A 26,757-nucleotide genomic window follows, 5' to 3' on the forward strand; every position below is an offset into this window, starting at 1 on the left:
GTTCTGTTGTTCAGGTTTCAGATTTCCCTATTTGGATTACCTTCCCTTCTTCTTCCTAAATCTCTTAATGACCAAGTTCAAGTTTCCCTGGGGACTCAAACCCTCACCTGACAGCCCCACAGAATTCCTTCTCCCCTGAACTTCTATGCATCCTGAATTTAGCTCTGACTTTGTCTTGGTTCGTTTTACTGCTAATCCTATAGTCAAACAGTTTTTGGATTTCTGTGTAGCCAATCTCCTCCTCTCTAGGATCACCTCACCTCTCAGCCACTTGAGAGTGATTATTCGTACCACCTGATCCTGCAATAGCGCTTGGATCACAAGAGGTCAACACTTGATTCATGTCCAGCCAGTCATGCTTCCTTCTTAGGGAATTTAAAATTTGAATAAAGAGCAGCTGTTTCTTCTCCATAGGCCCCTTGAAAATAACTGTTATAATCAGAGGTTGTCTATTTCCATGAAGCCAAAGCCAGGCATCCTATCTGGAGAGAGAGAAGACTGAAGCAGAAACACAGTGGGAAAGAAGCAAAGATGGAGGCAGAATAGCTGCCACGAGCCCTGATAGTTTCAGTCCTTGATTGCATGTCCTTACAGTCTCAGGCTTCTCTGTTTTTCCTTTGGGTTCCACGAAAAATCCTGATATTTTGATAATAAACACATTTGTGTTGCTTTGCCTGGTTTGAGGATTTTGCTTATGAACTAAAGAACTGTGGACAAGATATACTTCTTGTCTCAAGAGTGCCTGTATATTTTAGGATTTAACTGAATGTATGTGGAAAGAAAGGTCAGGAATGTTGTTTGCCTCTCTTCTCAATGAGAATAGCACTGGGCTCCCAATCACTACTTAACCTTTATCCTTCAAGTTCTAGTTTTTAAAATAATTGAAATGTTAGAAAAGTAATATAGGATTTTACTTTTGGAACATATTGAACCTAATGAGAATGTTTTAAATTTAAAATGTATGGTTTCAGGACCTCTGGCTTGGTGACTTAGGGCAAGCCATTTAATTGTTTTAAGCCTCTGTTTTTTCATATCTAAAATGGGGATGACAACAGTGCTGTCACAAAGGACTGTTGAGGGCATTTACTAGGAAACTGTGTCTGTTAGGCAGAGTACAGGGTCTGGCACATGGCTCACAGATCTATCCATTAGAACCGAATATTGCAGATGAGAGGAAACTCCAATATTGGCTTTAACAACAAAATAACTATTCTGGTGCACATAGGTGAAAAGGGCAGAGTTATGACAGGCTTCAGATGAGGTCTTACCGGAGATGTAGTTTCTCCATTCTGCCTTTTGCAACGTCATCTTCATCCTCAGGATGCATCCCTTGGTCGCTTGGCAGATCTGGGCTGTCCCTACTTAGTAGCAAATCAGATACAACAGTTCCAACTATCACATCCTTATGCACACTATGCTTTAGCTCAGGAGAGGGGTGCATCATTTCAAATAAGCCTTACTAAAAACTCACTGGCTCTGATTAGATTCCTTATCATCTCAAGCATTGTAGGCAGGAAGCGAAATGGAATTCACTTATTGAATTGATAGCACCCAGTTCTGGCATAGGGATGGTGAAAGGAATAGGTCCCTAAGAAAATGTAAGGAACTCTTTCCGGAAGTAAAGAGAATAGATTTCAGGCAGTTGTCTTGCAGTGCAACACATTCAGTAAATGTACCTTTCTTTTACCTTAAAAAGGATTTTTTAAAGAACCCATGCAAAATAGTATATTATTTTATCCAGTATTATAATTATGCATGAGCTACTACAATTGCTGCATACATTTTTGTTAGTTTATGTCTGAATATGATTTTTACAAATGGATCTTAAGAAATGGTTTATTCTTAACCTAAAGGCTGATCTGAACAAATCTTTCTTTGTATTTTATTTGCCTTTTAAAAAATTCTTTTATGGGGGCTCTACTCTTCAGAGTCTGCTGAGGAAATGAGATTTTGGCAATGTTTTAATTCAAAAAGAGAAATCCTAATTTTACTGTGCTGGATCTGGTTGTCTTTAGTTTCCATTATACTCCTGTTCCATTATTCCTTCAATAACTTTGTTCTCCCATGACTCTTCTTTACTGTTACCACATTTTTTCTGTTCTTTTCAGTGACAAGTTTTCTGATTCAACTGAAGCCCTTACTATCCAGTAGAGTCAGAGCCATCACAATTGCGGAGTCTTCATTAAGCCACAGTTTTTAATGTGAGGTTTGAGAGTACAGCTTGATGGTCTATATTACATTTCTAAGCCAATTTTATTGGTTAGTATATACATTTTACAAATTTGTTATTCTAATTTTTCCAAAGAAATAATTTCCTTTTTGATCCCTTTCATTTTCCCCCATTTTATTTTCCCATATTTTCTGATATCCTTTACTTCAACTTTTAAAAATTATAATCCACAGAAATAAATACATTTTGTATTATGACCCAGTGTGTATACTCACAGAAACATACAGAAGACAAGTTTCACGAAACAATGCTTCCTCTGTAGAGTACACTTTGGTGTTGTTACTGTGTTCTATTTGATTCATTTCCTTCCATCCTACTCTGTTATAAAAGTTGCTCTTTTACAAATCTGTAATTTGATCTTGTAACCCACTGACATGTCTCAACATACCATTTGAAAATTATTGCCAAACTGTACTTTCTCACTAGTGATATTGTACATCTAGGGTTTATGATTGTGCTCAAGAGAATTCTTGTCTTTATAAGGCAAAAATGGCAAATATTTCTCTTTCCATTTAAAAGAGCATTATACAAAATAAAAGTATTAAAAATTTCCACTTAATAGCTGCACTGTTTAGAGCCCACTGGAGCACATCAAGTGAGTATGCATGCCAATTAATGAAAACCAGATAAATTTTATGATTCAGTTACTCATTTTGTTAACTACCCAACACAGTGATGCCGAACACCTTGATTGTTTTGACTGTTATGAAGTAATTTCTGCACATCTGCCTCACCAGATCCATAATTTATATTCATCTGCCTCACCAGATCCATAATTTATATTCATCTGCCTCACCAGATCCATAATTTACATTTATCTCGTTATATGAGGCAGCATGATTACCACTAATACATTAAAAACCAATTTATAACAGAAAGTGAAATGTTAAATTATATTCAATTTACATTTTATTTACTGGGACTAAACTATTCATAGCAACAATGTGTTATTTTGGAGAATCGTCTACACATAGTAGTGTAAACTTTTTAATTACCATTAAGAATCAAAAAAATGAAGAGTATCTAAATAATCCAATTGATATTTTAAGGTATAAAAATGTAAGAATTACAAACATCAGATCATAAAGTTAGTTTTGGTCCATTTTTGATTCCACAACACATTGTTAAAATATCAATGAAAATATTAATATGCATTTGGTATAAGACCAAACAAAAGAAATTTATAAATACATTTTCTTTTATTTACATATTTAAATGAAAGGGACTATCACCTTTAAAATGGGAAAAGCCTAAATCTCTCTTTCTTTCTGCCTCTCCCTCCCATCCTTCTACCCTTCTGTATTCCATCTCCATCTGTTTATGTACAAAGAAGTTAACTGGCCTATTCTATACCTCTTGAAAGATGTATGAACCATCATTTATTTATTTAAATAAGTCCTTGGTGGTTCTAACCCTGGAACATACTCTATAGAGTTGCCCATGCAGAATATAGCACAGTGACTCATCAGCACCTAAAATTTGTAGCATCTGCTTGGTGAATTTTGATTTGGAACTCGTACTTGATACTGTGTTTCTTTTCTGTTCACCATGTGGTAATATGTATGGTGTATTTTCCTCCATAAGCAGTTAACAGTTTCTAATGTGGATACTTCAGTTTCAGGGATGATTGCCCATCTCCCTGAGGTGCCCATCAGGGTGCTCCAGTGAATTCTGTAATGTTGCGTAGTTTGCATTTTAATTAAGTCAATCCAAAACACGTTCTCCAAATTCGGTGAAAGTCTGTTCAGATATTTTTGTGACGTTAAAGTCAATAATTTTATTTAAGTTACATGTAAGATAATAGACTTTAAATATTATACAAATTAATTACATAAAGTGATCTTAAGTAATATGCTGACATAATTTTTTTACTTAAAACTATTGTTTTGTCCTATGTAATTCAAAAGCAACAAAATGATTTAAAAATTCTATGTTTTTTCTGGCCGGGCGCGATGGCTCAAGCCTGTAATCCCAGCACTTTGGGAGGCCGAGACGGGCGAATCACGGGGTCAGGAGATCGAAACCATCCTGGCTAACACGGTGAAACCCCGTCTCTACTAAAAATACAAAAAAATTAGCTGGGCGAGGTGGCGGGCGCCTGTAGTCCCAGCTACTCGGGAGGCTGAGGCAGGAGAATGGCCTGAACCCGGGAGGCGGAGCTTGCAGTGAGCTGAGATCCAGCCACTGCACTCCAGCCTGGGGGCAGAGCGAGACTCTGTCTCCAAAAAAAAAAAAAAAAAAAAAAAAAAACAAAATTATATGTTTTTTCAATCCTTTATTATTATTCAAGAGTTTTACTTCTGTAAAGAAATATAAAAATCAGTGGTGTATTTAGCTTCAGATAATCTGTTCTTGACTCCAACATTATTAAACAGGTAAGACTGGATGTGTGTGTGTGCGTATGTGTGTGTGTGTGTGTGTGTGTGTGTTTGTGTCTAGAAGCTAGAATATAATTGCCCATAAAAGTGAAATAAAAAGCCAAAATTCTTCTCTTAAGCCTTTTTTCCCTCCTTAGCATTAAAGTAACTTTTAAACATACTATTTACTTCATAAGAAATGTAGCAGCGGAAACATAAGGTCAGGGTGTTGAGAAAATTCAATCATAAATAAACACATTGTGTGAACTGGCTTTTAGTTTTCAATTAACCTGGGCAAATTCAGCTGGTTACTCCTTTTCCCTTTCTCCCAGTTTTCAAAGTTAAAAAATTTATGACTCTCAGGCAAAGATAGTGTGAACTCATGTCAAAGATTTTATTTAACTTAATCCATGAGGGAACCAATAAAATGTTAAAACTGGTATAAGAATTTGAGAAGCTATACACACATATGCACATACACACACACTCTCACACACACACATTTCATGAAAGAATATTAGGATAAGATTTCTCAGATATAAAACTGTTACCTTTAGGGTTATCTCTCCACCAGACAGAACTTATTTGCATCCCTACTAGACAAAAACCTACAAGTTAACCTTTGCCTATGTGGAGTTTTAAAACAGACCAGTTGATAGAAAGACAAGCCCAGTTAAGTACTGCACTGAAAGAATATCCAGAAATTTATTTTGCCTATTTCTAAGTTCTGAATAATGTTTCTGATGCCCATACTCTTAATACTCTTAATGTGGGAGTGTGTCCATAGTCCTTCCTCTATACTCGCTCCCTTAGTAATCTCGCTCAGTCTTGTGGTTATAAATAACATCAATATTCTCATGATTCCCATATTTATATCTGTAGTTCAGATCTTTTCCTTGAACTGCAGACCTTTATGTTCAACTGCCTGTGGCATGATGCACTTAGATAACTACTGGGTAGTTTAAATTAAACATGTCTAAAACTAAATTCTGTGTTATGTTTTCCACAAAAAGCCTACTCCACTCACATCCCCCAGTAATACCTACTCTATCCTTCCAGATGACCACAAGTTATCAGTACCTTATTTTGTCACACTCCATAGGCGATCCTTCAGGAAGCACTAGTCCACCTTTGATATGGTTTGGATGTTTGTCTCCTTTAAATCTCATGTTGAAATGTGATTTGCAGTGTTGAAGGTGGGGACTCATGGTAGGTGATTGGATCATGGGGGCAGGTCCATCAGGCATGGTTTAGCACCACCCCCTTGGTGATAATTGAGCTCTTGCTCAGTTAGTTCATGGAGATCTGGTTGTTTAATAAGAGTCTGAGACCTCCCCCTTCTCTCTCTCTTGCTCCCCATTCTCGCCATGTGATGGGCTGACTTCCTGTCGCCTTACGTCTTGATTGTAAGCTTCCCGAAGCCTTCAGCAGAAGCCAAGCAGATGTTGGCACCATGCGTCTTGTGAGTCAATTAAACCTCTTTCCTTTAGCATCAGAACTGTGAGCCAATTAAACCTCTTTCCTTTATAAATTACCCAGCCTCATATATTTCTTTATAGTGATGCAAAAATAGCCTAACCCAACCTTCAAAATAAATCAGTGTCTAATTACTTCTCAATTCTTCTACTGCTGCCACCTTTTCTATCTCTAGGTGTGTTCCTGCAGAAGCGTAGAGCTTCAGGGAGATAACTTTTCTAAATAAAACAGGGCCTTAATTTGTCCAAGTGTGAATGAGCAGTTCTTCAAACCTAAAGATACAAAACTAGCTCTCAAGAGAGCCCATTCTACCAAAACGTTCAAAAAGTATTAATTCTGACTTATAACTGAATGTAGCTATTTCTAATATCCCCAAGAATATATAAAACAACTTTCTTAAGTATGTTATGAATGTGCTTTTATTTTCTTATTCTCAAACTTTTTCTAATCATTACATAAGTGATAATAGTCACTGTTCAAAATAATGGATTTCTATGATATATATGTCACTCTTCAGAGAACCTGAAATGTGCTGATACTTTTTTTTTTTTTTTTTTTTTTTTTTTTGAGACTGAGTCTCACTCTGTCGCCCAGGCTGGAGTGCAGTGGCTGGATCTCAGCTCATTGCAAGCTCCGCCTCCCAGGTTCACGCCATTCTCCTGCCTCAGCCTCCCGAGTAGCTGGGACTAGAGGCGCCAGCCACCTCGCCCGGCTAGTTTTTCATATTTTTTAGTAGACACGGGGTTTCACCGTGTTAGCCAGGATGGTCTCTATCTCCCGGCCTCGTGATCCACCCGTCTCGGCCTCCCAAAGTGCTGGGATTACAGGCTTGAACCACCGCGCCCGGCACTAAATTTTTAATATGAATTTTAGTGAAGAAACATTCCATATTAGTTTTCTAGAGCCACCATTACTAAGTAACACAGACTGGGTGGCATAAACAATGGAAATTTATTTTTTCACAATTCTGGAGGATAGAAGTTTGAGATCAAGGTGTTGGAAAGGTCAGTTTCTTCTGGAGGCTTCTCTCTTTGGCTTGTGGGTGGCCATCTTTTCATCTTCACATGGTTTTCTCTCTATGCCTATCTGTTTCCTAATCTCTTCTCAAATTCTTACATCAGTCATATTGAATCGGGGCCCATCCAAGTGAACTCATTTCACCTTAATTATTCCTTTAAAGGTTCTGTCTCCAAATAGAGTCACTTTTTGAAGTACTGGGGTTTAGAACATTGACACATGAATTTTGTGGGGACACAGTTCAGCCAATGACACCCTCATATCAATAATGGGCACAAACATCATGCTCACTTAGGTAACTGGCATAAAGGCCGAAGAATGAGTCTGAGCTGCCACCCTGCATGCCACGATTCCGAAATCAAGTTGGAACTTAGGGTCCAGCCTGGGGCATTGCTTCCCTCCAGGTACACTTGGGTGTGAGGTATGTATTAATCTCAGCTGAGCAAAGGAATAAAGTGCATATGTTTTTATATCTCTCTTAATTTAACTGAGATTAAAAGACATTAACATGAGATTAAAAAGTGGCATTAGCAGTTGAGTCATATCCTTTGCAAGTGGTAGTAAAAAAGAGTATACTCAGGACTTGCAAAAATGGATTATGGTATTGTGTTTTGTTTTCATGTTAATCACAGATTATATTATACACCAAATAATTCAGCAAATAATTCATATAACATCAAGAGAATTTCAATTTGTCAAAGTCCTCTTTTCCTCGGTCAGTAAGTAGGAAATCTAGAAGAGTTCTGTAGTTGGGCACAATAGGTTAAATCAAAGTAGGAGAAAATAGTGATGATTTTTTTAAAGCGCTAATTGAAGCCTTAAGTGTCTGTCAGTGTTCTGGTGCTTTGGGGCTGAAATCTGCTCTGTTCTTTAGTCAGTGGTGTTCACCATGGTAACTTCAATAAAAGTCCCCTCACAAATGTTTTTCTCCTAAAGTGCAAAGCACCTTTTTAAAGAAGAAGGCTGACAACCTGGTAGGAGTGGGTGTTTGGAAAATAAATGAAAAGTCTTCTGCTTTCTTCATAATTGCTGTGGGTGGCAGGAGGAGAGGAAATCATTGAGGGGACAAGGTTGAGTGGAGAAAATATTTTATCTTGTTTAGGGATAAGAATTAATTTGATTTTTGAGGTCAGAAATTAATTAAAAATACTAGAGAAGAAACTTTTCTCTTTCATAAAATGTCCTTATTTATTATTTATTTATTTTTGAGACAGAGTCTCACTCTGATACCCAGGCTGGAGTGCAGTGGCATGATCTTGGCTCACTGCAACCTCTACCTCTTGGGTTCAAGCAATTCTCCTGCCTCAGCCTCCCGAGTAGCTGGGATTACAGATGCCCCACCACGCCTGGCTAATTTTTGTATTGTTAGTAGAGATGGGGTTTCACCATGTTGACCAGGCTGGTCTCGAACTCCTGACTCAGGTGATCCACCTGTTTCAGCATCCCAAAGTGCTGTGATTACAGGCATGAGCCACTGTGCCCAACCAAAATGTCCTTATTTCTGATCTTAAAATTTGGACAATTTTTGGTTATCCAAATTCACGGGTCACTCTGGAGTATGAATGTTGTGTGGGACAAGTTTTGCCCAAACCTAATTCAGTAAATTCTGCTTGGCTCCAGATACAACTGTCTGGACTACACTGGGAAACTTTACTACGGCTGGACTTTGAGCACAGCTATCAAAATATCCTTGGGTTCCTTCTAATTCCTCCCCATAAAATGTGGAGGTGACAGGAGCCCAGGGGTTTTCAGTCTTGGTTTCACATTTGAATCAAGTGGGGATTTTTAGAAAATGCCAATGCCTGGGCCCTACCCAGAGATTATAGTTTAATTGGGCTGGGGTGACACCCAGATGTCAATTTTGTTTTTCTTTTTCGAGACAGGATATTGCTTTGTTGCCCAGGCTGCAGCATACTGTCACAATCACTGGCTCACTGCAGTATCAACCTGCCCTGCTCAAGTGAACCTCCCACCTCAGCTTCCCAAGTAGCCGGGACCACAGGTGAGGACCACCACTCCCAGCTAATTTTTTTTTTTTTTTTGGTAGAGATAAGGTCCCACTATGTGGCTCAGGCTGGTCTCAAACTTTTGGGCTTAAGCAATCCTCCTGCCTTGGCCTCCCAGAGTGTTGGGATTACAGGCATGAGCTACAGTGCCCAGCCCAAATGTAGGTTTTTTAAGCACCCAAGGCAATTTTAATATCTAGCTAGACTTGAGAATCACTGTATTCGCTGATCTCAATTCACTTCCAATTCTATCATTCTAAGGCCTCTACCTACAAATTGACTGAAGCAGGATTTTATTCTGATAGGAGTGCCAATTTAAGTACCTTTGCTTTCCATTTTGTTACATATCTTTCTGTGCAAGACTTAAGAAAGAAAGGCTTTAGCTTTTAATCTAAGGAACCCAACATCTTTATTCCCATGTATCCCACTCAGTGTCCAGATTAAGCCCCCAAAATCATGTCAGTGTTTAGTGCAGATGTTTCCACTTTTAAAACACATTGGTTTTCAAAAGTTTTATTTCTTAAAGTTTGGTTAAAAGATATTCACTAGATTCAATGTTTTATATATTAAATTCACTAGATTCAATATTTGACATAAAAAGATATCTCTTTCATTTGAGACAGAGTCTTGCTCTGTTGCCCCGGCTGGAGTGCAGTGGTATGATCACCAGCTCACTGCAGCTTTGACCTCCCAGGCTCCAGCAATCCTCCTGCATCAGTCTCCTGGAGTAGCTAGGATTATAGGTGTATGCCGCTATGCCTGGCTAATTTTTAGACTTTTGGTAGAGGCAGGGTCTCCCTATGTTGCCCAGGCTGGTCTCAAACTTCTGGGTTCCAGTGACCCTCCTGCCTCGGCCTCCCAAAGTGCTGGGATTACAGGTGTGAGCTACTGCACCTGGCCTATATTTTTTTTTAATAGGTGTGGAAATGGCCAAGACAAAGCTAATAGTAGGGTTCTTGAATGACTATAAAACTCTTTATTGGCATGGAGGATAATGTTTCTTTTTAGAATAGTGGTTCTTATCCTTGACAACACATTAGAATTGCCTGGGAATGTTTTTTAAAATCCTCATACTTGACTGGGCACAGTGGTTCACACCAGTAATCCTAGCACTTTGGGAGGCTGAGGCAGGCAGATTGCTTGAGCTCAGGAGTTCAAGACCAGCCTGGGCAACATGGTGAAACCTTATCTCTACTAAAAATATAAAAATTAGTTGGGCATGGTGATGCACACCTGTAGTCCCAGCTACTTGGGGAGTGAGGCAGGAGGATCACTTGAACAGGAGGTTGAGGCTGCAGTGAGCCAAGATGGTGCCATTCCACTCCAGCCTGGGTGACAACATGAGACTCTCTCTCAAAAAAAAAAAAAAAAAAAAAAAAAATTCTTATGTTCTGGTTATGTCCTAGACAAAATCAGAATCACTGGACCAGGTACCAGATTTTTTAAAACTCCCTAGGCCCTTTTCTAAAACATAGGCACTTTTCTAAAACACTGAGCCAAGGCTGAGAATTGCTTCTCTAGAATGAAGTTGTGTGTACAAATTGTATTGAGCAACTGGACGGTGGTGAAATAGTGAATATGTCAGTCATCACCTCGATTGGAAACAGCACCTTCCTTCCCCTAGTGGATAACATTGTCAGAGAGGATTATTCTTTTTTGCTAAAATTTTTGCTAAAATAGGAGAAGAAAGTTTCCTGTTCTTTTACATGTTCTGAATTATTAGACTGCAACCGTTGTCTACTGAAGATGGCAAATGAAACGTTTCCTTTTTAAGCTGGTGCATAAAATCAAGGCCAGTCTTCTCACAGAGCTCTTTGAAGATGACTGAAATCATAGGTAAAAGGAGAACAAAACACAGAACTTTTTTTAGAAAATGGATTTGTTAGGTCAAATTACAACTCCAAAAGACTCAATGAAGCATGCCTTTTAAGTTTCTGGTTTACTGTTTCCTGATAAGTAGAAATGCATTTCAGCATTATTCCTCTCCACCTAGGTGTAAATTGTGATATTCACTATAGGCTTAGAGAGTCCCAAATCTTAGCACTGTAGTATCAAATGTGTGCTTAGTTGTCATTCATAAGCTTGGTTCTGGCATCTCCCCAAAGCCCAAAAATCATTATCAATAAGAAAATCAAATAATTAAGCTTTCTGGACTGAATCTGATCTATACCCTCTACCTTCAGCATAAAAAGCTATTCTCTCATGTGGCTAGTTAAACTCTCTAATAATGAACTTGGGTCAGGAAAATGATTTGCTAATTCTTTCACAAACAGAGTAAGGGAACTGATTTCCTCCCAATCACACATGCCAAATTCACTTGCTGTCAGTGGCTTGGACAGAAGGCCAAAGCTGACATACATGGTAAAGGATGATAAAAGTATTAATAGGAATAAGTTAAAAAAATTGCCTTCATAAATTACATCTGAATTCTTTCCTTGAGATGACTGGAGGGCATGTTGCAAATTCAACTATTTATGGCCAATTTCCTTTTATCCTTAAAATCACACAAAACAGGCAATTATTTAGAATGAAATAATCAGTTTAATATTTATAGACTTGAGAAAGAACTTGAATTAAAATTCAGTCTGGAGTCTGAATTAGCACCATCTGAATACAGAAAGAATTCTATATACATGCACAAATTAGTTTAATTAATATATATAGGTAAAATATATTTGTTTTACTTGATATACGTGTTTTGACAGACCCTTCCTGGGGTTACACTTATTTTTATTAGTTGGCTGGGCATGATACAGGTTGAACACCCCTCAGTTCCAGGGCCTTGGCAAAATTAACTTCCAGTGGCTTGCCCGTGCCTTTGGTGAGCTTCAGGGATCTGATGCAACCTCGGAACGGAATGCTGGTGGTCAGGCCAAACTGCTTGAGGTCATCTGAAAAAGGCAACGCAAGAGGGCTCAGCTTTGAAATGCTCCTGCGCCAAATATTAAGAGCATGTTTCAAAGTCACCTGTTAGCTTGAGATTAAATTGGAATGCTGTTTTATGCAAAGTTAGTGGTTTTGTTGTTAGCCTTACTAATAGAATTGTGAAGAAAGATCAACTGAAATTTTTTTTGAGACAGGTTATTGCTCTGTTGCCTAGGCTGGAGTGCAGTGGTGCAAGGCTTACTGCAGCCTAAACCTCCTGGACTCCAGTGATCCTCCCTTCTCTGTGTTGCCCAGGCTACTCTCCAACTCCTGGGCTCAAGAGATCTGTCCATCTCAGGCCAAAGTGTAATTCCAGTGTTGGGATTATAGGCATGAGCCACCATGCCCACCCAGCCTCAACTTTTTAATAGTTATATATTATAAAATCTGAAAACATCTAGAATTATACATCTTAAGAATGAAATAAAGTGGTTTGGGATGAACAGATTTACAGTTGTGACTTAAAATTGTAAAATGTTAGTTCATGAAACAAAGCAATTGATCAGTTACTTTTAAGTACTGACTTAGAACTTTTTGAAGGTGACTTTATCACTTTCTTACATTGTAAAAATAAATCCCTAAAGGTTAAGTAGTTTGGAAATTCATGTGGAATCTTCCTCTTATTATGGAGGTGCTTGTATCAGCAGGCCTACTAGGTGTTAATTAGGATCCCATTTCATAGACTGAATGGAGAAGTACATTACCTCCTTCATAATGTCTTGGAATGTATCCTGATTGAGGCAAAAGATCTTTTTAAAACCCAGAAGGCACTTTGGAAAGAGGAGCTGTCGTTGGGCCCCCATTGCATTTTTGTCAACATTGCTCTGTCAACAATTGCTGAATATACATTTTGCTTGTTTCATTAAGCAAAGGAGCTTTATATAAACGGCGACAAAAGTTCCTCTCAACAAAATGATGAAAGACCATTCCAGGAGGCTATGTTATTACAGTACTTATTAAGAGCCACTTGGCTTACTTCTCATCAAGTTGGGCCACTCTTGTTTATGGGCACTTTAGGTAAATCTCTGCAGTTCACATGCTATGTTTAATGTGCTGGAGAAGGATTTTGAATGAGGATTTATTGCTTGGGTTTCTTTGTAATATAAATATAAACTCTATAATAACATAAGGGGGAAATTAGCTACGTTTAACCCAATGATTTCCAGAACTTGAGGAAATAAGTTCCATAACATTTTATGATTCCTCTGGTATATTAATTTTTAAAAAATCAGAAAGAACACCAAGTTTGGCTCCAATTGCTGTTAAATGCCTCATATCTTTTATAAGCCAAATTCATTTCCTCTAGCTTCAATCTCTCCACAAATGAAACTTTGGGGGTTCTCATGAAAAGTTCAGTCCCAGGTGGTTTATATAATATGTTCATTTTACACACTGGAAATTTTAGGTAAGGTGCTATTTATAGGAGCAAATTCTAAAGCTAGGAAGCAAGTACACATAAGCACACATTCTTAGACATACGTAAATATAAATGTTTTCAAAACCACTAACATAAGAGAGCAAAGACATTCTTGCTGGGGAAGCCAACACTCACCTGGGAAGCCTCCAACAAATACAGGGTCATTTGTGTCAGCTGATGTAGATGCTGGGTTTAGGCTTTGGGCTTCCACCTGGTTCCCATCGACTGTGAGCTCAATGCGGTGTTTGATCTTGTTGGCAGTGACTTTATGCCATTGTCCATCACACAAATGCCCTGGAACCCCAGCATCATAGACAGCAGTGAATCTGCCGGCGCCATTGTCCACATGAAACATCAGCTGGAAAGCAGGAAATAGAAACAGTCACAGATGGTTTTATTCAAGAAGTATCCTGATGTTTCACACATAAAAATGATCAGGTCTCTAGGAAAGATATTGGCCAGAATCATTTGAACTGGATGTAACTGGGCATATTGAAAAAATTTTTAAAACTTGATAGAAATTAAAGTATAAATCTAATCACCAGGAGCCACAAATTATGTTCTTTGCTTTGGGGAATTGTTGGGAGTTAATAGGCAAGATACATAAAGCTGGTAATAATTCTGCTTTCAGAAAAATTTGAGGCCAGGTGACAAGAAAAGGACCTAGTGTACACAGGGAAAAATTCTACCTCAGAGCTTTTTAGAATGTGAGAGTTCTTACTGAACCTTATAAAATTTTCTTAAAAGATATTGTTTAAAGTGACTCATTAATTTGGTTTACAAATTCAAAGTAAAGGATTTTTAAAATTTTAAACTTCTAATGTTTTAATTATGCGTTTTCCTTCATGGATTTCATTTTATATACAAGATTAAGAGTTACATAAATTACATTTTGGAGCCCGTTTCATGTCACAGGTGCCAAAGACCTGAGCCAGAAGGCCAGTTAAATTCCTAACAATGAAGAACTTAGATTAGAAGTTCTGGTCTAAATGAGAAAAATCTGTTTTTAGTAAGGTGGAAAGGCCCCTGAAATTTGAGATGACAGAATTCTTTTGAAGCTGGTGAAGAAATGAAACATATTGAAACATTAAAAACATTAGTCAGTTTGGCAACACATTTGACAAGGTAAAAAAAAGTCTTAAAAAGATTGAAAATGCAAGTAAATAGGTAAAAAGTTTGTAAACTCTAGTGATGTAATTATTACTGAATGTTTACTATATTGGGTGGAGTTGGCATATATATTGCATACTATATTGGGTGCATACAATATTGCATACTATATTGGGTGGTTTTTGCATGTAAAAGGAGCTTGGTGAGAAATGCACATGATAGTGACATGTTGATGGTAACTGCCTGCAACAGCACGTGATGAAATGAAGCTTACTTGAAAAACATGTAGTAAAAGTGTGTTTTGAAAATTTGGTGAAACTATTAAGTGTTGCTTTTTTGTTCACCCTTTTTTACCTTTAAACTGGTGGATCTTTTTTCCTGTATTACCTTTGTTTGAGGACAGTTTGAAAATTGAGCAGAAGGAGGAAGAAAGCAAGAAAAAAATAGTTAAGTCACCATGTGATTTTTCTTCTTGGGAGGCAACACTAAGGGTGGAAATGTGAACTGAGTTGAAGTACAATTCCTATTTAATAGCCAAACAGAAAACTTGTGAAATTTCTTGTTCTGCCTTTTCTTTTTACCTGCTGCCTATAGTGCAAAGTTGTTTCACTGCAGGGCTTAGAGAGGTGTTTAGAATTTGATTATCAATTATCATCAAACTGACACACTACTTTTATAAATTTGCTGTTTTTTGAAATGGTATCTGGATGCTCTTTTAAAAAAACTGAGAAACTGATATGTCAGTTGGCTACCTTGACTTCCAAAAGATGCCTAGCCTATTACAAGAGGCAGACTAATTTTAGATGAAATACACCTCTGCCTTTTCTCCCACTGGAGTCAATAGTTTCATAGACTGTGTGTTCCTTAAGAGGAGAATAAGAGTGTATTCATAGCAACACAGTAAGAACTTGAGATTTCAAACTATTTGGTTCATTATTAGTCAACATAATTGGCTTGCTGTAGAATTAATGCATTTAAAGTTTATACTGGCCTATACAATAGTTATGCTGAAAACATACACAAATTGAAACAATCCAGAAGGATGAAAACATACAATTTAACTTTCTCCCAACAAAGAATACAGCCAGGCTTCAAAATATTCGAGTTTGCCACACATGAACGGTATCTACACATCAACAATATCATGAAGAAATCAGAAATGTTTCGATTGCTGACACTCACCTTTTCATCAATCATTTCAATACCCATTCCATCCATTTTTTGACTACTGATCCCTAGAAGAACTCCAGTTGTTCTAGTTGTGCGGAATTCAAATTCTACGAGAAGGTCCAATCCCACTTTGAATCCACCAACTGTAAAATGAAGATTTTAAATATTGTGGATTAGAGTATGGGGATTGTTAATTCAAACATGTGCAATGCATGACTTTTTATTAGATTTCAATTCAAATGCTAGCTAATTCTAATGAGGGCTGTAAGTTTCAGATCCTGCCTGGCCTATCTTCCACCACTGTGTCCTGTAACACACTCCATAGTTATTGCTTCTTTTCTGGGCTGCCTTCCCTTCTGGAATGTACGTTCTATGAGATCAGGGGCATTGTCTATACTTTTCACCATTTTATCCCTGTACTTACTAAAGTATCTGGCACATCATGGAGGTTTAATATGTATTATTTGAATAAATGGATACACACTGAGATTGACTCAAAGAATCTCACTGTCAGGTATTATTATCTTAGAAGTCTCTCTATTGGGTTAAGAAAAACATTTCAGTGATTTTTCAGTAAAATTTTAGTGGGGCACACTAAATGGTGCCACAATCATCTGAAAGGGTTCAAAAGTTGCCACACATTTTATTAATACAGAGAGAAACTGTAAATACAATGTTGATGGGAAGTTTCTGGGACATAAGTAGACTTATCTTGCTTATCCAGTTAATTCTTTTCTCTATGATTTTCCATATTTGACTCTTTGGTTTTTTAAAATCTTTGAGCAAGTATTTAAGATACGCCTCTTAGGAACAAAGTGATCTGTTAAGATCTGTCTAGACCACACAAACTGAATTGAGTATCAGGGGACTACTCAGGGGAATTTTCTCCAAGTCTTCTATTTATTAGGCAAGAAATAAATGCTATGTGTAGCCACAGCTGTCTCCAATGAAGGATGGTAGCTATTATGTGAAAGACTTTTGTTCTACTGAGAACCTTGATGGGTTTGGATTGGCAAAGGTGGGTTTATAGCAGATTTTAACAATAAAAGCTAGCCAGTTGTGCCTGGGCAACATAGTGACACCCATTCTGTAAATAAATTAAAAAAAAAAAAGGTAGAAGAAGCTGAATTGTTCTGCAAAATAAAACCAAAAGGGAGAAGTAAGGAGAAGAGAGGAAGGACATGAGGAAGTTCGGCTGAGGACAGAAAGAATGAAGAGGTCAATAAAGTCCCAGTGACTGGGTCGCTGGAAAACATTTAAGAACAAAGATGTCAAAGGTTAAGATGAATTGTATGTTTTCCAGTGAAGTGATCTCTTCTGACCACCCAAGTCTTATGTAAATTGTATTACACTGTGTGTTCAGGGGATGGCAAGGGCCATTAGAAACAGAGGAAGTGGGTAATTTTCTGGTTTGGTTTGATCCAGAATTATAAGACCCCAGGCAGGATGGCAAGTCAGTCCATTAACTGCAGAAGCTGAAGCTGAAACTCATCACAAAATTTGACTAAGTGAATGCCAGTCATCTGTGAATTTGCAGAAATCTTGGGGGAAGCTTTTAGACTTTCATAGCACATGGAATTTGGGGTTCAGCATAATCCATAATGTTTCTTTCCTTTTTTTTTTTTTTTGAGACGGAGTAGTCTGACTCTGTCGCCCAGGCTGGAGTGCAGTGGCTGGATCTCAGCTCACTGCAAGCTCCGCCTCCCGAGTTCACGCCATTCTCCTGCCTCAGCCTCCCGAGTAGCTGGGACTACAGGCGCCCGCCACCTCGCCTGGCTAGTTTTTTGTATTTTTTAGTAGAGATGGGGTTTCACCGTGTTAGCCAGGATGGTTTCGATCTCCTGACCTCGTGATCCGCCCGTCTCGGCCTCCCAAAGTGCTGGGATTACAGGCTTGAGCCACCGCGCCCGGCTCATAATGTTTAAATATTTAGCATATCCTGTGTTTTTCTGTTTTCTGCTTCTGTGTAGGTGAGGTTTCTTACCTATATTTTGCTGGAGGGTCCTACTCTTCTATCACCCGCTACTTTGTATGGGAGTGTTAAAATCACCTGAATCCTTGCTCAAATGCTGATTCCTTCATGAAACATTTCCTGATTTCCCCAAACAAAGTTAACCTTTTTTTCTAAGTATCTACAGAACTGTGCTTTTATATCTTAAATCATTTTTACTTGCCTTCTTTCAATTTCTTATCAGATGATAATGTATTCTTGATAGAAAGAACTGTTACTTATTTCTCTGTTTCCCATCATAATCTCCACATATTATGTGCTTATTAGTTTATTTCTAATGAACACATACATGTTTCTATGATACTGCAGGACTGAATATTCTATTTTTAAGTATATTAATGGCAGATTAAAAAAATTATTATGCAGTTTTCATTGTAGAGATCTTTGACTTCTTTGGTTAATTCCTTAGTATTTTATTTTCTTTGTAGCTACTGTAAATGGGATTACTTTCTGGATTTCGTTTTCTGATTGTTTGCTGTTGGCATATAGAAATGTTACTGATTTTTGTATGTTGACTTTGTATCCTGCAGCTTTACTGAATTTATCAGTCCTAATGGTTTTTTGGTGGGGTCTTTAGGCTTTTCCAAATACAAAATCATGTCATTTGCAAACAAGTATAATTTGACGTCTTCCTTGGATGCTGTTTACTTTTTTCTCATCTGATTGTTCTAGCTAGGACTTCCAATACTACGTTGAATAACAGTGGTGACAGTGGGCATCCTCGTCATATTCTAGATCTTAGAGGAAAGTACAATAAAAACTATAAAACAATGATGCAAGAAATTGAAGAGGGCACAAAAATAAGATATTCCATGTTAATGGATTTGAAGAATCAATATTGTTAAAATGTCCATACTACCCAGAGCAATCTGCAGATGTAATATAATCCCTATTAAAATACCAATGAGATTCTTCACAGAAATAGAAAATTCCTAAAATTCATATGAAACCCAGAATAGTCACAGTTATCCTATGCAAAAACAACAAAATTGGAAGAATTACATTACCAGACTGCAAATTATACTACAGAACTACAGTAACCCAAACGGCATAGTACTGACATAAAAACAGGCACATAGACCAGTGGAACAGAATAGAGAAGCCAGAAATAAATCCACACATCTACAGCGAACTCATTTTCCATAAAGGTTCTAAGAACACACATTAGGGAAAGGACAATCTCTTCAATAAATGGTGCAGGGAAAACTGGATATGCCTATGTGGAAGAATGAAACTAGATCCCTATCTCTTGCTATATACAAAAATCAAATCAAAGTGGATTAGAGACTTGCATCTAGGAGATCTAACTATGAAACTATTACAATAACATGTTGGGGAAATTCTCCAGGACATTGAAATGGGCAAAGACTTCTTGAGTAATACCCCACAAGCACAGGCAACCAACGCAAAAATAGACAAATGGGACCACATCAAGTTAAAAAGCTTCTGCATAGCAAAGGAAACTATCAACAAAGTGAAGTGACAACCCACAGAATGGGAGAAAATATTTGCAAACTACCCATCTGAGAAGGGATTAATAACCAGAATATAAAAGGAACTCAAACAATTCTACAGGAAAAAAAAAATCTAATAATCCTATTTAAAAATGGGTACAAGATGGATAGACATTTCTCAAAAGAAGATATTCAGATGGCAAACAGGTATATGAAAAGGTGCTCAACATCACTGATCATCAGAGAAATGCAAATCAAAACTACGGTGAGCTATTATCTCACCCAAGTTAAAATGGCTTTTATCCAAAAGACAGGCAACATAACAAATGCTGACAAGGATGTAGAGAAAAGGGAACCCTCGTACACTGTTGGTGGGAATGTAAACTAGTGCAACTGCTATGGAGAACAGTTTAGAGGTTCCTCAGAACACTAAAAATAGAGCTACCATATGATCCATCAATTCCACTCTTAGATATATACTCAAAAGAATATCGAAGAGATATCTGCACTCCCATGTTTATTGCAGCACTATTTACAATAGCCAAGATTTGGAAGCCACCTATGTGTCCATCAGCAGATGAATGGATAAAGAAAATGTGGTACATATACATAATGGATATGAATAAGCCATAAAAAAGAATGAGATTCTGTCATTTGCAAGAACATGGGTGGTTCTTGAGGTCATTATATTAAGTGAAATAAGCCAGGCACACAAAGGCAAACATCACATGTTCTCACTTATCTGTGGGAGCTAAAAATGAAAGCAATTGAACTCATGGAGATAGAAATTAGAAGGATAGTTACCAGACGTTGGGAAGGTTAGTGGCAGGGAAGAGTAGGGATGGTTAATGATACAAAATAGTTTGAATGAATAAGAGTTAGTATTTCCTAGCACAAGTGTAACTACAGTTAAAAAAAAAATTAATTGTACTTTTTTTTGTTTGTTTGTTTGTTTTTCTGTTTTTTTTTTTGAGACGGGGTCTCGCTCTATCGCCCAGGCTGGAGTACAGTAGCGAATTGTACATTTTAAATTAACTAAAAGAGTATAATCAGACGTTTGAAACATAAAGAATACATGTTTGAGGTGATGGATACCCCATTTACCCTGATACGATTATTATGCATTGCATGGCTATATCAAAATATCTCAGGTAACCCATAAATATATACACCCACTGTGTACCCACAAAAATTAAAAATTAAAGGATTAAAAAATCATTATGTAGAGGTTATTTCCTATTTCTTTTTCCTAGCTGTACCTTCATGACCAGTGATATAAAACCATACTGGAAATGTTCATTGGAAATGGAGCGGAGAAAGCCAGGAATGATGTCAGCCATCGTCACCATCAACAAGAAACGGACATGGGTGTGCATTGTGTGTATGGGTGTGTGTTGATGGGGAGGAGATTATGAAATACAGCTTTGCAGGGAATTGAAAAGAAGAAAAAAACATATCTCCAGAAACTGGAAGGTAGGAAAACAACATAGTATAAACATATGAGTGTCCTTGCAAAATTATTTATTTTGCTGTTCTTAATCTCCAGTGAAGGAGATGGAATAAATTCTCTAAATAGACCTGTACTTTTTTTCTTCTATTAATTCTTATCAGGATCAGATACATGAATTTTTAAGAAGCATTTTTGAAATTACTTCCATAAGTTTATTTTTGGCTTAAATAAAGGATACTAGTTTAGGCCTCTGGGAACTTTTATTATTTGGTACTAGCAAGAAGTTAGTATTTATATCCAGTTAATGATCAACAGGAAGGAAATGAAAGAGCCTTACCTGCTTTGGCAAAACCTGTTCCATCAAAATATGTTCCCCTCTGAGCATTTGCAAAACACGTCCCAACATGGAAGCTGGAGGTGGGCTCTTCCAGATCAGCAGGGGCCTCTTCCATGTGGAGATTCCTGATGCAGCCGTCAATGCTATAGGTCACCTAAACATTCAGATCAGAAGAAACAAATGTCAAGTTTTAGCAGAACTTTGCCTTTACGTAGAATACAATCATTTGCGGGGTGCTCTATGTGTGTAGTTATTGGCCAGTTGTCTTAGGGTAAGACTTCCCCCAAAGCTGCCTGGGTTCTCTATTACCACCAGCCTTCTTGACATGGATGCAGAAAATCCTGTGTTGTGCTTCTCAACTCAGATGTATCTATCCTGGAATACGACTGTTCTCATAGTCTAAATACTGCACCCTATGTCTCCATTGGTTTGACAGAGCTATGGGCCCCATGTGGGTATCATAAGTTTTAATTGGTCTCTTATGTTCCTGATTTTATATTTCTATTAATAGTTTATTAAACTTACTATATACACATTTTGTCATAGCCTATGTTCAATTTCTATTTGAAAAGGTAATTAGGTTTGGTTCAGTGCTTCTTCCTTTTGAATATCTAATGAAAGCAGCAGACCCTCCCCTAAGAAAATGCAAATATGCATAAAACTTGAAAGTTTGCATAAAACATTGGGGATTCAAGGAATTTAGAAGTAACTCAATCATACTCTAGTCCATTATATTTTATCTGTTTTTAGAAATTCAAGTGAATTGCTTTTACCAGTGTCACTTCAGAGACTTTTGTTTTTGATAGACCTAAAAAGCATATCCAATAGCTATGAAAGGAAAGTAATACTGATCATCCACAAGAGAAGCCAAATGCTGAGAATTACAACTATAATGGGTGATTGTCTTTGATGAGTGAACAAATCTACATTATCATGTGTTCTAATTTGAGTACAGAAATGTATCACATTTGTATCTAGTGTGTTCTCTAAAAGCACCAATCAATCCCCCGTGCTTCTCTCAGAGTAACACTTTCCAAAGCAAACTAGGACACATGGTCTGATAAAAAAATTATTTGGTGAATATTGATTTACAAAACTGTGAGGGCTTTAAATTCTGAATCCAAAATTGGATAACTGTACTCTAACTACTGCATCTCTCAATATTTGCTAAATCTCTATGATGAAACACCATGAATACACACCATCATTTTCACCTTTCAGTGCTTTTTATATGCCTGCTACTCTTCCAATCACTTTATTTTTATTTATTTATTTGTTTTTTGAGACAGGGTTTTGCTGTGTTGCCCAGGCTGGAATGCAGTGGTGCTATTACAACTCACTGCAACCTCTGCCCCTTGGGTTCAAGTGATTCTCGTGCCTCAGCCCCCGAACTAGCTGAGACTACAGGCACATACCACCACACCTGGCTAATTTTTTGTATTTTTAGTAGAGACAGGGTTTTTGGCCAGGCTGGTCTTGAACTCCTGGTCTCAAGGGATCTGCCTGCCTCGGCCTCCCAAAGTGCTGGGATTACAGGTGTGAGTCACCACACCCAACTCAATCATTTAATCTTTATGCAATCCTTTGTGTTTAGTATTATCATTACCCTATTTTGCAAAAGAGAAATCTTTGTTAAAAATGATTAACTTGCTCCAAAACACACAGCTAGTCAATAGTTAAATAGGTATTCAAACCAAGAGAGTCTGGCTCCAGAATCCCCACTCAGTGTTCCGTGGCATTGTCTCTCATAAGCTAATCTAAAACACCTTCTGTCCGCCGGGCATGGTGGCTCACACCTGTAATCCCAGCACTTTGGGAGGCTGAGGCAGGCGGATCATGAGGTCAAAAGATGGAGACCATCCTGGCTAACACGGTGAAACCCCATCTCTATTAAAAGTACAAAAAATTAGCTGGGCGTGGTGGCGGGAACCTGTAGTCCCAGCTACTCGGGAGGCTGAGGCAGGAGAATGGCGTGAACCCGGGAGGCGGAATTTGCAGTGAGCCGAGATCGCGTCATTGCACTCCAGCCTGGGTGACAAAGCGAGACTCCGTCTCAAAAAAAAAAAAAAAAAAAAAAAACCTGTCCCTTTTCAGAAAAGATGACTTCCTACTCACCTATCAGTTTTTATGGGCCCATGTGACCTAATAAATCAAAATATATCAATAAATGAATCAGTCATATATTTAGGTAATAAAGAAGAAATTAGATATTTACTGGACCAATTCTTCGGGTAGTGTAGTTGATGGGTAACCCACCAACATACAGCATTCCCACAACATCCAGGATGTCAGCTTTTCTGGGACTAATGGTTCTGTTGGAGGCCCCATCTACATAAAGAATTCCTTCTTGCTTACTTCTCATTATCTTAATCTACAAAAAAGAAAGAGGTCATTAATGCCAATCCTGAACAAATTTCAAATATGCACAGTATAAGACATAAGGACTTTAACGATGTTACCAAGAAAAATTGAAACAATGTACACAGTGCTTAGTATGTGCTAAGCCCATTATATATGGGAAAGTTAAACCCATTTTACAGAATATCTCAAATTCTGTCTTTTCCATGACTACTATCACCAAAAGAATACCAAATTTTCCTGGGTCAGTTTTAGGCTGAAGTCTCTTCAGTAGTTTCCCAAGTGTGGATATGTGTTGAGAGGGAGGAATGTTGTAAGGAAGCCTGCAGACCAATAGCACTTTCATGAATTAAGTGCAGCAAAATTCATGTACAGTTTTAAAAGTGCATTAGTTTGATTAAGCAAGGAGCCTGGGCTCCCAACACAATTTCAGATACGCTACATCCCTTTGCCTAACAGGCCCTTCTTGTGCAGAATTAAAGAAAGAGTGGCACAAATAGGCTGCACTTCTTTCTGCAGAACCTGATTAGTACAAAGTCAGGGAGGAAGATAGAGAACAGACTGAGGCTGAAATTAGGGTGGTGGAGTAAATTATCTTCTGAGACAGAATGAAATAAGGGGTGTAAAGACTGGCTGGAGTATAAAAACCTCGAGTCTGAATTTAGGTAAAGCAGCGTGAAAGCCTGTAAAACGCTAAAGTACCATAATGGTTTAAAAATTAGTCTGGGTCAGGATTAGAGTAATTTAACACTTCATTTTACATATATTTATTCTGGTTTGGGAAGTAATTTTAAAAAACCATCAAAAATAAAATCCATTGTTAATTTGACTAATTATAGTATTTAAGTTCCCTTTCTTAATCCCAGCCTCATTGTGGTTCAACAATATGTCTTTTTCTCGAGTGTCATATTTATTATTCTATTAGCTAGAGATGGAAGAAATCTTAATGAGAGCTCCTTCATTTGGATCCGTATTTGCTAGTCATAAGCTCCCAGCAAAAATGAAGATTCCTTTTCTTATTTCCGTGATAACAAATTGGTTGGCTTTGCATTTTTTAAGGTTCTTTGACTTTCTAGAATATGACAAGTCCAAGTATGTTAACATTAACCAAATCTAACATCTAATAATATCGTACTCTGAAAATTAAAAATTTTATTGGTCTACCTAGGGAAGCTTTACTTTAATAGGCTATCGCAGGTGCAGAGACAAATGTTGAGATTTTGTTTTAATCAGGCAGTATATTATCTATTTGCAGTCATGCCAAAGAGGACAGTAAGCTGGCAAACGAGACTTCTGTGCCCATAATAGTACCAGTTTCTGGGTGTAAGGCCAACGTTTTTTAAATTGTTCCAAATAACTGTCAGTAGAAATGATACCTTAGAGCCCTTTAAACACGATAAACTAGAGATTCCTGGATTCCTGGTTTTCACAGACCAGTGTGTGATTAGGTGGGGAGTCTTGGGACCCATTTTAGTGTTGCCAACTTTTGCTTTTGGCAAATACTATTTCATAATAGAAAGGCCTTTTAGCCACCATAAAAATGCTATAATATAATCTCAGAATAAATATTATTCCTTCAGATCGAATACATCAAGCTTTATGATGAACACTCTCTGTTGTTCTACGTTTCTCACTTAGAGCAGTGGAAATGTCTTCAGCCGCCTGGCCTCAGTTTATGGGTAGATGTTTGAGAACCACAGCCATACAGCAGTGATGGAACCATGATGAGGCATGTCAGTGGTCAAATGTAAACCTACACAGGTCTGAGCACATTTTCCAAGATTGTGGTAGTTGTATATGGCACTCATTTTATTTTTAGCTTCTGCCAGAGTCAGTGTTTGCCCTGGCAAAATATACTGGCACCAGGAGAATGCTGATGGCTGTCACTCACTAATTCCCTTAGGATACTGCCAATATCCAGGGGCCTATTACCTTGTGCCACTGGCCATCATTGATTTTGGTGGGGATCATGGTGTTGGTGTCCCCACTCCCCAAGTCATAGCTGAAGTAGGGCAATCCATTTCTCAGCTGAACTGTGGCAAAATCAGCATGATTGATGCGAGCCATGTAAAAAAGCAAGCCGGATTCAGCTTCGGTTCTTACTTCCAACTCAATTGTGAGACTGTGAAACAAAAGCATGCAAAGTCAAACAGAAAAATAAGAGCATTCTCATCCTAAAATGGAGCGGCATCAGATCATGGCTGCATTTTCATAAAGGAGAGTAAAACTTTCTCAGAGATGAGGAATGTCCTGGACTACTGATTTCCTAAATTAGGCTCCTCAGGCTCAAATAACATTCTATTCTCTACTGTACTCAGTAAATTAAAAGAAAAGCTAGCTTCATTAATTAATAAGTGTAGTAGATTAAACTTAATTAAACACAAATACCCAGTTCTTCATTTATCAGTTTTTTCCCAGTGTCTCAGGATGATACATACCGGTTTTTAACTTTGGTGTCATCAAATGCAATTGCAATGTGACTGTTTCTTGAAAGCCCGAACTGCTTGCTCCCTATCAAAAGAGCTGGTTCTGATTCTGCAGCACAAGGACCCTGTAAAATACCCAGGAGAGAAAGACAGGAGATTATGGACTGTTCTTTAAAAAGGTAATGATGCTGTCTAATTGTGTCTTACATATTAGAGTAATTCTTTAAGAATAAAAACTGTACATTATTCATCTCTGTAGTCTACTGCATAGTAAGTACTTATTATCAAGTGCTCAGTGAGCGTGAATCAGTTTTCTTATATCACACCCTTGAATTGCTAAAGGAATGTGCTCAGACATATTTATTGATTAATTCATAGTTTCATTATCCTCTAAAAATTTATTTATATTTCTGAGAAAACTGGAATTTCCCTTTCATTTTTCCTTCACGTATGAAGAGTTCTATTCTTAGAAGATTGAACAGTGAAAATGACAAGCTAGCCACTTGGGTTATAACAGTAGAAAAATGTGTTTTTTTCTTGCCCTCCCCATTTCCATCTCCCACTATATTACTTTTTCTTGAAAATTATCAGTCCACTAGAAGGTTTCCATGAATTTAGACTTTCAAGATGGTGTATCTAAACCTGCATGTCAGCCCATTCAGGCCCTTGCCAGTTGCTAGGCAACCCAGCACATTTTAAAAATGTAACCCACCATACACCATTTCAACTGCCACTGTTCAAAGATCAGCTTCCCAGGGTGCTGAAGGGGGAGAGCTAGGTGCGGGGCTGTGCAGTCACGTGGTTTAATGCTCTGCTGTCACCATCTTGAAATTCTTAATAATTTTTCAATGAGGGGTCCTGCATTTTCAATTTTGCACTGGGTCTTGCAAAGCATACAGCAGTCCTGGCTAAGTAGATCACATTTGGCTACCATAACACACAGCTCCATAAATAATCGAGGCTCCTTAAATTACCAAAGCCACAATTCCTTTCCCTGTTCTCTATTTTCACAA

The 26,757-nt window shown here is 37.7% G+C and overlaps 1 protein-coding gene and 2 long non-coding RNA genes across 6 annotated transcripts in view; 1 reads left to right on the forward strand and 2 right to left on the reverse strand.

Moving 5' to 3' along the window:
• The window catches only part of LOC117097547, a 66,776-nt gene extending 60,982 nt beyond the window's left edge, over window positions 1-5,794 (reverse strand). Inside the window, exon 1 of the long non-coding RNA XR_004442985.1 lies at window positions 5,668-5,794. This is a non-coding gene — a long non-coding RNA (uncharacterized LOC117097547). The remainder of the gene's footprint in view (window positions 1-5,667) is intronic.
• Window positions 4,509-25,900, forward strand: LOC117097548. The gene is made up of 5 exons (XR_004442986.1): window positions 4,509-6,049; window positions 7,376-7,501; window positions 8,964-9,082; window positions 20,427-20,646; window positions 25,726-25,900. It is a non-coding gene; the product is annotated as an uncharacterized LOC117097548 (long non-coding RNA).
• The window catches only part of LAMA2 (laminin subunit alpha 2), a 622,674-nt gene continuing 607,524 nt past the window's right edge, over window positions 11,608-26,757 (reverse strand). For all 4 annotated transcript variants that reach the window (XM_033235504.1, XM_033235503.1, XM_033235507.1 and 1 more), the window contains 7 exons: window positions 25,757-25,869; window positions 25,251-25,440; window positions 23,176-23,331; window positions 20,961-21,114; window positions 15,721-15,851; window positions 13,564-13,786; window positions 11,608-11,977 (listed from right to left, as the gene is read on the reverse strand). In XM_033235504.1, the coding sequence (XP_033091395.1) occupies window positions 11,820-11,977; window positions 13,564-13,786; window positions 15,721-15,851; window positions 20,961-21,114; window positions 23,176-23,331; window positions 25,251-25,440; window positions 25,757-25,869 (1,125 nt within the window). In that variant the 3' untranslated portion in view covers window positions 11,608-11,819. The remainder of the gene's footprint in view (window positions 11,978-13,563; window positions 13,787-15,720; window positions 15,852-20,960; window positions 21,115-23,175; window positions 23,332-25,250; window positions 25,441-25,756; window positions 25,870-26,757) is intronic.

Source organism: Trachypithecus francoisi, unplaced genomic scaffold, assembly GCF_009764315.1.
Source record: "Trachypithecus francoisi isolate TF-2019V2 unplaced genomic scaffold, Tfra_2.0 Lachesis_group15, whole genome shotgun sequence".
In the NCBI taxonomy this organism is placed as follows: Eukaryota; Metazoa; Chordata; class Mammalia; order Primates; family Cercopithecidae; genus Trachypithecus; species Trachypithecus francoisi.